The sequence below is a fragment of the Anser anser genome (assembly GCF_964211835.1).
Source record: "Anser anser genome assembly, chromosome: 4".
In the NCBI taxonomy this organism is placed as follows: Eukaryota; Metazoa; Chordata; class Aves; order Anseriformes; family Anatidae; genus Anser; species Anser anser.
Genome location: NC_139724.1, coordinates 72814665 through 72827256, shown reverse-complemented (window position 1 = coordinate 72827256; position 12592 = coordinate 72814665). Strand labels below are relative to the sequence as shown.

The 12592-nt window shown below is 48.0% G+C and overlaps 1 protein-coding gene across 2 annotated transcripts in view; it reads right to left on the bottom strand.

Moving 5' to 3' along the window:
* RMND5A (required for meiotic nuclear division 5 homolog A) overlaps positions 1 to 12592 on the bottom strand; it is a 26147-nt gene extending 13555 nt beyond the window's left edge. The window contains exons 1-4 of one of the 2 annotated variants that reach the window (XM_083833047.1): positions 12315 to 12592; positions 8221 to 8363; positions 1007 to 1141; positions 731 to 831 (exon numbers count right to left, since the gene is read on the bottom strand). In XM_083833047.1, coding sequence (XP_083689173.1) covers positions 731 to 831; positions 1007 to 1141; positions 8221 to 8363; positions 12315 to 12456 — 521 coding nt within the window. In that variant the 5' untranslated portion in view covers positions 12457 to 12592. The remainder of the gene's footprint in view (positions 1 to 730; positions 832 to 1006; positions 1142 to 8220; positions 8364 to 12314) is intronic. The other variant, XM_083833046.1, reaches the window with a different exon arrangement.

Genomic DNA, 12592 nt, shown 5'->3' with positions numbered 1-12592 from the left:
GACTCTTGCACTAACGCAATCATTTTGCTCAGAAGGAACACCACTAACAGATCACGCTCTCAGTCCAGCCCCCAGACCACAGAGATATTTCCTGCTCTCAGAAACAAAGAAGATCCTTTGAGAAAATTATTGAGATATTTCTCACACTGCCTATCAAAGACATACCCACGACCCAGTGTTAGTGAGCAGCATCAACAGCCTGCAAAGTACACACCTGTCCTTCCACTCCCTCTTCCCAGCCCAGGATCCCTTATCTGCTCTAAAAAGGGAACTAGCTTGAAGAACAGCGAGCTTGTTGATCCTGATTCTGCTCACCCCCAGGGCTTGGGGAAGCCAAAAGGCTTGGGGATACCCAACAGCTGTATTAAGTCCTGGTATCCTTCACAAGGGGACTTTTGTGCAGAAGATTCACCAGCATTTCACTGTAACTAAGGTGAAGTACCACCATGGCAGGCAGCGTTTTCTCCAGGTGATGTTTCTTCCCCAAATCCTAAATTAACATCACAAATGATTCAAGTTGATCCTTAACCTAAGGAAGAGACCCTTCGTTAAGCACTATGTCCCATGGGAAGGGACGCAGAGGGGACAACAGGAGAAGAAAGAGGTTCACTCACTAATTAGATCTCTCAGAGAAAAACGGGGATGCATCCAAACAAAGATAGTATTTAAAGTGAAAAACTAAGAATTTATCAAAGAATTAAAAAATGGAGAAAAAACTGAGCAGACTTACTCTAAAGCAGGTCTCAGAACTCTAACTTTTAATGCTTCCAATATTCGGTTTAACTCCACAAATGGTTCTTTCTGACTTTGATCTATTGACAGACCGGATTCCTGAAAAACAAAGCCACGCTTTAGGTAAAGAATAAAAAAAAAAAATACGTAATTCAACTGCTGTTTTTCTGACAATTTCAGTATTTACCTGGAACATTAACATCCAGATAAGGATGCTGTCATAAAGAGTAACGTTTCATGTTTGATAACATTCAACAGCCGTACTTATCGTTACCTGACAAAGCTCCTCGGCTACATCCAGCATCCCCTGTCGGAAGAAGTGCTCCACCATCACCTCGTTGAGGATTCGCTGGCTGTCAGCCTGCCAGCACCCGTCTATCCCCACGCTGCTGATGTCAGAGTCGAAATTCTGAAACGTACAAATTAAAACATTTAACAGGTCGGAACAAATAACCGCACATAGTTTTTCTTTAATTATGCACGACACCTATGTCTCCGCTCGGGTGCTTTCTGCCTGTTGCTCAGTTTGCCCTTAATTACCTCGTGGTCGACGTGAAACGTATCTGTCAGCTGCTTCATTATCTCCTGCGTACAGAAGGAATCCTTTGCCTTGCTCATTTCAAGTCGGAATATTACCCAGCATATGGAATTACACCGACAAATTACAAGTTAGCTAGCAAATTAGAAATCTTGTTAACTAATAAAGGGGCCACCAGACCACAATGCGTTTCTGGAGGAGGTATCTGCAGAAAAGGCTTTTGCCATACGGGAAAACTGAAAAGCATAGGGAACAGAAAACAAAATCGCCTACGCTAAAAATCAAAATAGCGTTATCAATGCATCACTGTCACCACAGCGCACCAAATTGGAAGTAAAAGCTTTAACTCAAGGATTTTTGACATAGCTGGGGGGGCAGGCAATGCTGAAAAAGGAAAATGCCACTTCTCCCCACCCCCCGAATGACAATGAAATTCAATCCTCTGAAGACCTCGAGACACCAGCAACAGGATGAGCTTTGAAGATCTGAGAGATCTCTTACGGGTCCAACCCTGACGATCCCACTGCTGGGTATTTTTAGGCCAGTGGCCTGCGGACATATTCCAAGAATAAGTAAAAAATATTGTCACAGCGACTCCTTAGCAACACTTGGCACTGCTTGGCACCGCGCCTCCTGGCAGCACGAGAGCAGCGCTTACCCTAACCCAGGATATAAAACCGGGTTTTAACCGCTAACGTGTTTAATGCTCAGTGCAAACAAGTTAATTTGAATAAAAACCCTCACCCATGGCCCAAAACAAACCTTCTGCAGAAGGAGCGGAGTCTAGCAGGCAGCGCATCGCTCGCTGCGTGATCCCGTTGTCTGCTAACTGCAGCTCCCTTCCACGAAGGGACTTCAGAAACCAGAAAACGGTTGAAATTGGTGAAATTAACAGTGATTTAGCTGTGGCTCCGTGGCAGTACGGGTTCAGCACAGCGCGGGGACATCCACCCAGCACAAACACTCGCCTCAAATCAACACAGAGGTTGCACGAGCTACCTGCCAACCAGATCCTACGGGTTTGCTCTCAGCCAGTGTGATGCTGGTTAGCCAAAACCCTCCTGGGGGTAAGGTCTGCCAGCACACAGCTGGACCATCAGCTCCAGAACGGATGGGAGCAGGCAGTATGGGTCGATGTTAGACCAGCCCTGTGCGTCCCGGGGCTGCAGTGCCTCTGACCTGCAGCAGGAGCCCAACAAGTCAGACGCTGTTTTGGGAAAACACACACCAGAAAAACAACAGACACGTGCAGGGCAACGCTGCCAGAAGCATTCAGGAGCCTCCTGTTAACCCGTTTCAGGAGTCTGATGAAGTCTGAAGGAGAGTCTTCGATCAATAAGAGTAGGGAACAGCATCCCTGCAGCTCTCGTGAATACCAGGTTTACCTCGCCTGAAGCAATGAAGAGTTCCTCTAAGGTACGTGCACAGAAATGCATCAAGGGAAGCAGAGAGGGGTCAGCAGCACGCTGATCCCCACATTTAGGGTGAACGCACCCATTACAGCACCCAAAGGGCTCAAGGGTCTGTGCCGGAGCTCCCCCCGACCTAACCCAGCCACCAAGCTCTCAGCCCAAGGGCTCCCTTGTGAATGCACACAGGGCTGTGCCTCGCTGCTCTTTCTTTAGCAGGTACCACCTAGCTAAGCACGCTTCAGAAGCCAGCCTCGGGGGCTGAAACCGCTTTGATGCTGTTCGGCACTGTCAGAGAAAGGGGCAGCCTCCTCATCCCCACACCCGCGGCTTCAAAGCCCTTCAAGTCCCTTCGCAAACCTCCAGGAAAACCCTAACCCCAGGCTAGCAAATCCTCTTCCATCTTTTGGAGACGGTGGGGCAAGACAAGCATTTAGATCACTGCCACTGATCCAAGTCTCAGATGTAAGGTTTCCAACGGGGTGTCTCAACCTGTAAGCTCCCTGTCACGCTGCTCGTCTTTAAGCTGCGTGCTGGAAAACATCAGTGTCTTGGAGATTAAATACGTGTTCTTCTCTGTGCCCATCCTTTGAAGCCTTTGAGGTTCAGCACCACTGCTGATTCTGGTATCGCTCTCCAAACACCACTAGCAGGTCGCATAAATCCACAGAGAAGGCATTAAAGAAATACCAGAGGCGGTATCAAGAACATTTAACCCCTTTCTGTCACCTAGGTTTCTGGGGTGGGAAAAAAAAAGTCATTAGTAACTAAAATTATCAATGAAGTTATTCTTCATCCAGCTTCAACTCCTAGCACTCGTATAACCCCATAAGCAGCTCTGTTCTTCTGGGCAGTTACCAGCTGTTTGAGCTGAACCAGTGCCTTAAACATCTTCTTATCCTTCTGGTTACCTGGGGACAGAGGTGCCAGAACCACCTACAAATCATTCAGATGCAAGCTTCTAACTTAAACCAAGTTGTTTCTAAAGCAAGCAGGCACCACATACAGCATATGCACATACAGCACTTCTGGTTGCAGTCCTGAAGCTACTGCAGAGCCGTGTATCCCCGTGGTTTTTGTGTTCTCTACCGTTTCAAAGTAATTTTGAAGAAAACACTTTGTCCTGAAGCAACAAACCTAGAAGCTTTGAGAAACTTCTCAAAACCCCATTGAAAATTGTGTGGTTTTGTTTTTTAATACCATAAAAGGTGTTAATAACGACTCACACCGACCTACCTGCTATGGCTTCAAGTCACATCACACAATCTGGGGACCTCATGATTTTATTTTTTTTTCCTTCCCCCTCACCTGTTCTCTGATAACTCACGCTTGGCCAGGTCCTCGCTTCGGTAACTTTTATTTAAAGTCATGACTTCTGGGGTCTTGGTTACACGTGGGACCCTACAGCTCTGCCTCCAGTGGGTCCCGAGCAGTTTCAAGAAGTGACTGTGAGTGTTACAGTGAGTGACAGTCACCCGGCACAAACTGCTGCTGCCCTCTTGCTTACTTATTTCACAATCGTCATGCAAGCAGTACGTGCTCGTGACTACGCATCTCCGAGATTTGGTTTTGGTTTGTTGTGAGCTAACAGCAAGCTCACTGCTAGCACGGGGAGTTGAACCAGACTGCAGAAGTTGAAACGAATTCCTCAAGTTACGAACTCCAGCAAGTTTATTTCACACTTCTCAGGTTTTAAGCTTAGAAGCGTGTCAGCGCTTATTCCAGGGAAACAACTTCTTTTTTTTAAGAGCCTAACCAGGAAGCCTAGTGCTGAAGTGGAGAGCGTTACGTGCTACATATAGCAATTCCATAAAGCACATTACTGGTACCTGTTGGAATACGGGGACCCGAGACACACACAATGGAACATTTCGGCCAACACACAACCTTCCAGATGAATAACACGACACGAAGGATTAAGGACAGTCGTATTCCTCAGTTTCCCAGCTGAGATTACTTTGTGCGTTCCTCCCTCCTGAATTCTGACTCACGTCACAAACACCACGCACCGGTTTATGTTCTTTGCTCGGTTTGCTGGTTCACAAGATAGTGCTCAACTTGCAAAGTCTCTGTGTTTACCTAGCCCTACTCCTCACGACAACATAATTATGTTCAGTAAATGTTTTTTCTTTGTATACTTTTTTTTTTTTTTTACACTGAGGCAAACCTCGCTTTCCCAAAAAATCTGGACTAAAATGTAGGCCTTTTAAAGACAAGCTTAAAATTCGGGGGGGAAAAAAATGTAAGGAGCTAACCAGTTATGCCACCTGCTGTCCTGAATGAAGGCATTTAACCACCGCTCACATTGCTGCTAGAGGGGAAAACATTTACTTGCTCCACCAAACGTGCTTGGGGATGAACTCAAATCATCCCGGACGTGTGATTTACAGGGAGACTGACAGGTGAGCTATCTGATAACAACCTGCTGAACAACAACAGCATGAGGAATTCGGGAAGTGGAGCAGATGCTGGTACAACACAGAGCAAACTGCACGCAAACATTTCTTTTCAAAGAAAAAAAAGCTCTTTGGAAGAAAAGGGAACCTTCAAAGATCGGGAGCACATAAACTGCCTCGAAAAACAGCCCAGCTTATTAGCTAAACTTTTGAGGAACTGCTAATTTAAAAGCAATCCACAAAGCCTTGGCATTTCAGGCTTCAACTTCGCCAGTAATATTTCAGGCCAACCTCAAAGTTCATTTTTTAAATGACCGAGGAGCTCCTGTTCTCAGGGCGAGCTCTGCGGACAGATCCAGGTCTGATTCAAGTTCCTATGTAACAACTACACCGATTAAATACCTACCGAAGTAAAATTTACAGACAGGTCTGCCTCTTCCTCGACACTAGAAAAAAAAAAGGAATTTAACCCCAAAATCGCCACAAGCAGGAAATACAGCAAGCTCTTTCAGAATCCAAGCTCGTTAAGGAGGAAGCGTAGCGATCCTACGTGTACCCGCTGTCACCTGGATGTGTCACACGAAATCGGCACCAGGATTAGCATGTTGCCCAACCTCAAAGCAGGCAATAAAACCCTGAGTTATGTTTACCTGTGCCTGAGCACACATAGCTAAAACGACCGTAATTGTTGTTCCAGAGATGTTAATCCGGCCATAAAATAAATGAGAAAAATGCCGGATGGGGATTTAAACACCAGAAGCAGAACTCGCATCTCGTGAATCAAAGCCAGGGCTGCTGCTTTAAATTCTAACAAGCGTTTTTATTCAGGGAGCAGTAATATTTTGTCCAGAATGTGTCAAGAATCGATTCACTACATAAATTACACCTAATTACTTCTATTGGTTTAAGTATATTGTTGGGAAGCAACATGGGGAGGACAATTCCCACAGGTTATGAGACTCAGGTGCCAGCAAAGAGCTCACCACTAGGTTTCAAGCCTGTTTTCCAGCAGCAGGTAGAAAACACATTAAATGCATACGGAGATTATTTCCTTCAAATGTCACTGTCCAGGGAGGTGTTAAATTCCACCCAGATTTAAACATTATACCTATTTGACAAACGGACTGAGATTTCCAGGTATGTTTTCAAGGTTTTTTTTTTTTCAAGATATTCAAGTTAGTGAAAAGTAGTAAAAATCAAATGACTTGCACGTTGAACAGCTCACATTTAAGGAGACAATCCTAACTGAGGCTCTGAACTTCATAAAAATGCGTTCTTCGTTAGCAGCAGGACGCACAGAGTTCCTGCTTCTAGCCTTTTGTTGTAAACGTTACAGACACTAGGCAAGACTGAGAATCCAGAGGAACGAGCACGCTGAATCCAGCGAGTTGAGCTTATTTTTGAGCACCGGACTGAAGCAGCCCTTGTGACACCGTACGGGCACGCAGCAGATCACTGGTGTGTCCCTTCCTGCTGTTTTACAAAGCCAAGTATGTGAAATCTAACAAATGCTTTCATTTACAGCTACCCTTTTTAAAATAAAAACAGCAGATAAAACTCAGGTTAGGACAGCAACAACACTACAAAAACTGTGCACTTGACAATGCACTTGACAACTGAAACAGCAACTTGGAGACTAGACCCAAGTTTACACTTTATTAAGCTTGCATGCATTGTCTTCTTTGCATCTACGAAACATTGCCACCACTTGCCACAGAATAAGAACCCTTTCTGTACGGCCTAGGGATGCTCTACCTCATCAGATTATTTAAATGAAAAAGGTACGGCCAAACCTGGAAGCTCCTTCACACAAAGTCCACTCGCCAAGGCAGAATCGGGAAGTTTCAACCTCAGGACGAGATTACAGAGATTTATTTCAGGCCTCAAGCCAATAATAAGGATGGGCTTTTACTCTGGTTAATTGGTTTAGGTACAGCAGCAAGGATTAGAGACAGATGCGTCCTAAAGCTTTGGATAACCGTGATGCTCGGGTTAAAGCTATCAGTACGAAGTTTCAGCCCTCCATCATGACGGTCAATCACAGATGGAAGCAAAAAAAAAGTTTCACAGGCATTCTGCCCGATAATGCAGCATTACATACTACTCTGTCAGTCTGTTGTGCTACTGTTAAATCATACTTTAAGAGATTACCATTTAAACTTTGATAGCAATGAGATAACCAAAAGAATCTATTTTCTGCCACGATACAAGTGTCTTTGTTCAGCTGAAGAGACCCATTTCCTAGTGTCTTCCTCATAAGATTATAAACTGCACCCCACACCAAACGTTAATACCCTAACAACATAAGCATGTTCTGATATGAAGGTATTACATAAAAAAGTCCAAAAAAGCAAGTAAAGGAACCGTTGCCTGCAGAACTACTTTGTAAGAGTGAACAGACAGAAGGAGAAAAGCATGACCTGAAAGTACATATATAGCATCAGTTAGCACTAAAATTTTTTTCTGAGCTATTTCAAAGAATTGTTAATATCCACCTACAAAAATAATTCAGATCCCAGTTATTCTTGAACCTGGAATTCACATAAGAATGTCTCATGCGGGAAGCTTCAAAGATAAGCTGCACAACATTAACTACTTGCTACAGCGTAGCTGCAGATACCATGAGAAGTTGAACGCACTCTCCTCCCATTAAAAGCAATCTACATCTTATGAAATTAAGCCCTAAGAACTGACAACACGCCTGAATTATGTGCAAAACGTCTGTTTGAAAAATTCTACCAGCTTTTGGGCTGCCTTCTAGGACAGAACGTCTCTTAAGTCATTTGCTACTGGCGATTAATTAGAAATGCCACTTGTACTTATAAATAAGATTTCTTACTGAGATTGATATTGAAGCAGTTTGCTACACAAATATGACACGCGATTACTAAGCCTAGTGGTACCTCCGTGGTGTGTTCTCTCGGAAATCACAGATTGCAGCTGCACTCCAAAAAGGAGGCCTCTGTCCACGAGTTCTGAAGCAAGCGCTGTACCTCGCCTGGTCTAACCTCTGCCCCCAATCCTACACTTCGGTAATTAACAGGAAGGCTTAATTAAGATTAATTGCAGCACAAATATGAATTTTGAAAAGGAGCACACATTGTAGAATACACGCAGTAATACACCGAAACCACAACATGCATACCTTGTCAATGGCTTTTCCAACGCGGGATACGCTGCTGTGAATGTCCTTGTGGTCGGAGGCCAGTTTCTGAACCGTGTCCTTTATCCTTTTACAGCACTGCGTCATGACCAGTGAAATCGTCCCTGACAGGTCTCCATCTTGATCTAAACAAGAAGAGAGGAAGATCACCAGCTTCGTTCTAAACAAATGGTAACTTCAAATCGCCCGGTATGCAGCCCTACATGGAGACAAGAAATGGTACTAAAAGGAGGAAAGGCGATTTAGTAAGATGCACAGGACACGGCTCACCCCATTAGGAAGCCAGTCCGGTACACAGTAACAGCGAACAAATGCAACGCTTTAAAAAATTAATGTAAATACCTCAGGCATCCTGCTCGAGTTCAGCAGAGTAATAAACGGAACTCAAAGAAACACAAAAACCCCACAGAATACAATGGGATACAGCCCCTACCCTACTCCAGGGTGGGTTTTCTTCTAGACAGCTCCCTGAAGCTGCCTAGAAGAATGAAACTTCTGCTCCCTGACTGGAGGGAATAGCCCCTAATTCTCCTTGGCAGATGAGAAATGAATGGCCCATCGAGGACCTGGCCACAGACATCAAAGAGTTACAAGAAGAAGGAGCGGATGGTCAGTAAGATTTCTCCTCTGGAAAATACGATATTTTTAAGCTCTTGTCCAACCAGCAAGCACAATGCTGCAGGACCCCGCTGTGGGCAAAGTAACGGGTACGAAGTGTTCCCCGGCCCTTCTCTCCCTCTTGTCACCTAACAACTCGCACCTTCATGCCACAACTCAGGTACCATTCAGGAGCTTCAGTCAGAAAAACATATATACATCCTTCTGTGCTTTACTTCAGACCTCTCTCTGTCTTTAATTTCACCACACAAGGACAATCTATCTCCCAGTCTTACCTCCCGAGGTCTCTCCTCCCTCAAAGTCCATTCTACACGAAGGATTTTTCCTTTAGGGCCGCAGACTGAGCGGCCTTCAGCTGGGCTGGAAGGCTAATTTAAGTAGGAGACCAGCCCAGAAATAATTTCCTCACATTCCAGACCCAAAGCCTTCACGCGAAAAATAAAAACCCGAAGCACCACTTTAAAAGAAAGCTTTGAAAAGCAACCAACCACTTTTTCAGCGCGTTTGCTGCCTTCTCATTTTGCATTTTAGCAAGCCTTAGGGTCAGTTTCATCGCTGGGATTTCACGTTAAGGCAAAATTCGCCGTGTCCAACTGCTGCTGCAGGCCCGGCAAGCCCAGAACAATAGGAAGAAACTGCAACTACTCCAACGTGCTCCTCACGGCCTGCCTCGGAGAGGGCAAAGGAAATCCAGCCTCACAAAGAAAAAGGCTGCGATCGGAGGGGGAGGGAATAATTTCGCAGCCGCTCGCTGCTCTGCCTCCTCTTCTGCGTCCCAACTTCCAACTCGGCCGTCGATGACAATGGCAAAAAGAAGCTGAAGTTGTCACCCGCCAAAACCGGTTCATCTCGGGAAAGCAAACAGCTCCGGTTCATCCGCACGAGCCCTGGCTGAGCAGCCATAACAGCGTTTTTGCACCAGACATGGCTTTAAAGGAGAGGGGAGAAAGAAAAAAGCCCTAACTTTCTCCCCCTCTGGTCCCACGAAGCTAGGGGTCATCTCCCAGGCAGAGGGCTAAGAGAGCTCCGCGTTTCTCCCAGTGAACGGACAAGGAACAAAAAGACCGAAGAAGCCCCTTCAGCCACCAATTTGACTTCACGCATCCTAAATTAACACTGAAATTTCGCCGAACTGTTCCTTGAAGCTGGCCTCCTAAAATCGTTTCAGGAATAGGCGTTATTTCCGTTCCTGCTTACGTATTACGCTGGGCATTTCGAGTCACAGAAAGGATTTTGGGTTTCTTTCTCATGACTTTTGCCCCCAAGACAAAAACGATCAGTCGGGTTACACAACAAACGCAGTGGAAACGCTCGCTCCCCTCATCTGCATTGCCCAGTGGGCAGAAAATAAAACACGTTCTCTTAACAGTCACTTTTTCCTGGATAAAAAACCCATTGAGCTAGAACCCAAACACGCTGGTATTTTTACCCCAGGCAAACGGATCACCGTCCCCTACCACATATTGGGGGAAAAAACAGTTACAGCGGAACAATGAAGAAGGAAAAGGCAGGAAAAGCCCGCACATTCGCACAAGGTTTTCCCCCCACACACACACATCTCTTCCAGCTTTAATTAAACTCGGGATCCCTTGGAAGAAATCAGCAGCAGCAAGCCCGCAGGCAGCTCAGGGAGCTGCACGAGGCTGTGTGACCGGGAGAAAAATACCACCACCACCACCACCACGGGCAGCCTCCGGACCGAAGCAGCTTCGGAGCGTTTCTTTCTCTCCACCCACTTCCTCTCCGTACCCACGGCCTATTTAAGGCGTTCTTGTGCATCTTTGCTCTCCATCCTCGTCCTACAGCATGGATCTCTCTTGCAGCAGTGAGGGGTGGTTGGTTTGGGTTTTTTAGTTGTCCTTTTCCTTTTTCCTCTCCCCTCTGAAATGATTTACACGAGGATATTTCTGCAGTTCTGACCCCCGAACTCCACGTTAAGATGTGTGGCTGCTTCCATGCCCACCAATTTTCAGAAATATTCAGGTTAGGGGACGTAAAAGCTGCAAACGCCTGCTCCTATTAGGAATTTATACACAAGATATTAAAGACAAAATAAGAATTTTGTCCCCCACAAAAGCCGCTTACGCACAGACACCAAAACTTAAAGGGTTCCCAAATGCTTGAGCATGCACTAGTAACACATCGGCTTCATCCTAGAGTCCTGCCTCAAACAGAGCCGGGTCTGGGATGCTCTCTGCGGGGACAGGATCACCACTTCTTTGGTAAGTGAAGGCCCCAGCACAAGACAATCCCAAAAACTTGAAGCTGAGCCAGGAAGAAAACCGGGGAGCAGCCTGGAGGAAGCACACCGACCCCTTTTTGTGTTCCTACGAAGCGGGCAGGAGCCCTGGATGCAGAGCGGGCTTCCCGCAGACAGATCTCTGCCAAACCAGCCCCACGGAGCCCCACAGGGATCGATCCGAGTGCGAGGCTCGTGCCACGGAGCCTTCCAGGCAAGTTCAGCACCTGTTTGTGAAAACATTTTACCGACCGTCGCTAACGCGCCAGCCTGAACTGTTCTGACAACCACGGAAGGCACCTATCGAGCCACCCTTCAGCACAAAACCAGAAGGACCGGGCGTTATTTCACCCCAAACAGTCGCCTCAGAGCCGGAGTTCCCTATCTGCTCTCCGTGCAGGTCGCCGTGCACACAGGGCAGCTCCACAAGGCTCCTGTTTACGCTCCTGGAACCACGCGCTCCCGTGAGCGAGCTTGGCACCTGCTCACAAGCCCACAGCAAACAAACACCTCTGCTCCGAACCAAACACGAGCAGGCTCCGGAAAGCCGCGACAGAGCGCAGCTCGCCCTCGAGTCTGGGCTTGGAGCCTGCCAGTTCCTACTTTTAATCCGAACTCGCTTCCTCCATGGCTTCGGGGAGATCCCTTGGGCTGCCTCAGCGCTCGGCAGGCGTCCCCCAGCTCGGGGATCCGGCGAGCTCCGGCTGCTCCTGTTTACAGCCTGCCTTGCAGCCCTACCTTCCCCACGCAGGCGCCCAGGGCTGGCTGCAAAACAGACCCAAAGCTCGGGGGGCTGCCTCTGCCTCCAGCCTTCGCCCTCCACACCTCCAAACCCGGCCAGCAAAACAGTTAGCGAGGAATATAAAGAGAAAGACGGGAAAAGGAGGGGACGGAGCAGCCAGGCCGGCTTCCCTTCCCCTCACGTCCTGGGCTCCGGGGGCTCCTCTGAGGGGGGAGCGGGGCAGGGAGGCCGAGGGGAGGGCAAGGGGAGGCCGAGGGGGAGCCGAAAGGAGGCTGAGGGGAGGCCCCACGCCCCAAATTCGCCCCCGGGCCGTTTTTTAACCCCGGTCTGAGGTATTTTTAACCCGGTTTTGGAGGGAGTTTTTCCACCCCCCAACGCCGCGAGGGAAGGGGGCGAGGGGCCGGGGCCGGGGCCGGGTGAGGGGGGTGAGGAGGAGGGTGAGGAGGGCGAGGGGGGTTTTAGGGGCCCGCCACGTACTCTCGCTCTGCAGGATCTCCCTGCGCAGCCCCCCCGCGTACTGGATGAGCTCCTCCAGGCTCCGCTCGCACAGCTGCCCGTAGCCCGAGAACTTCTGCAGCACCTTCTCCAGCTCCCGCTCCACCGTCACGCACTGCTCCATGGCGGACGCCTCCAGGGCCGCCGCCTCCTGCCGACACCGGGCCCGGGACCGACCCCCCCCCCCCACCTCCTCCTCACAAGGCCCGGCCCCGCCGCCGCCGCCGCCACCGGGCCCGGCTCCGCGCAGGCACCGCCGC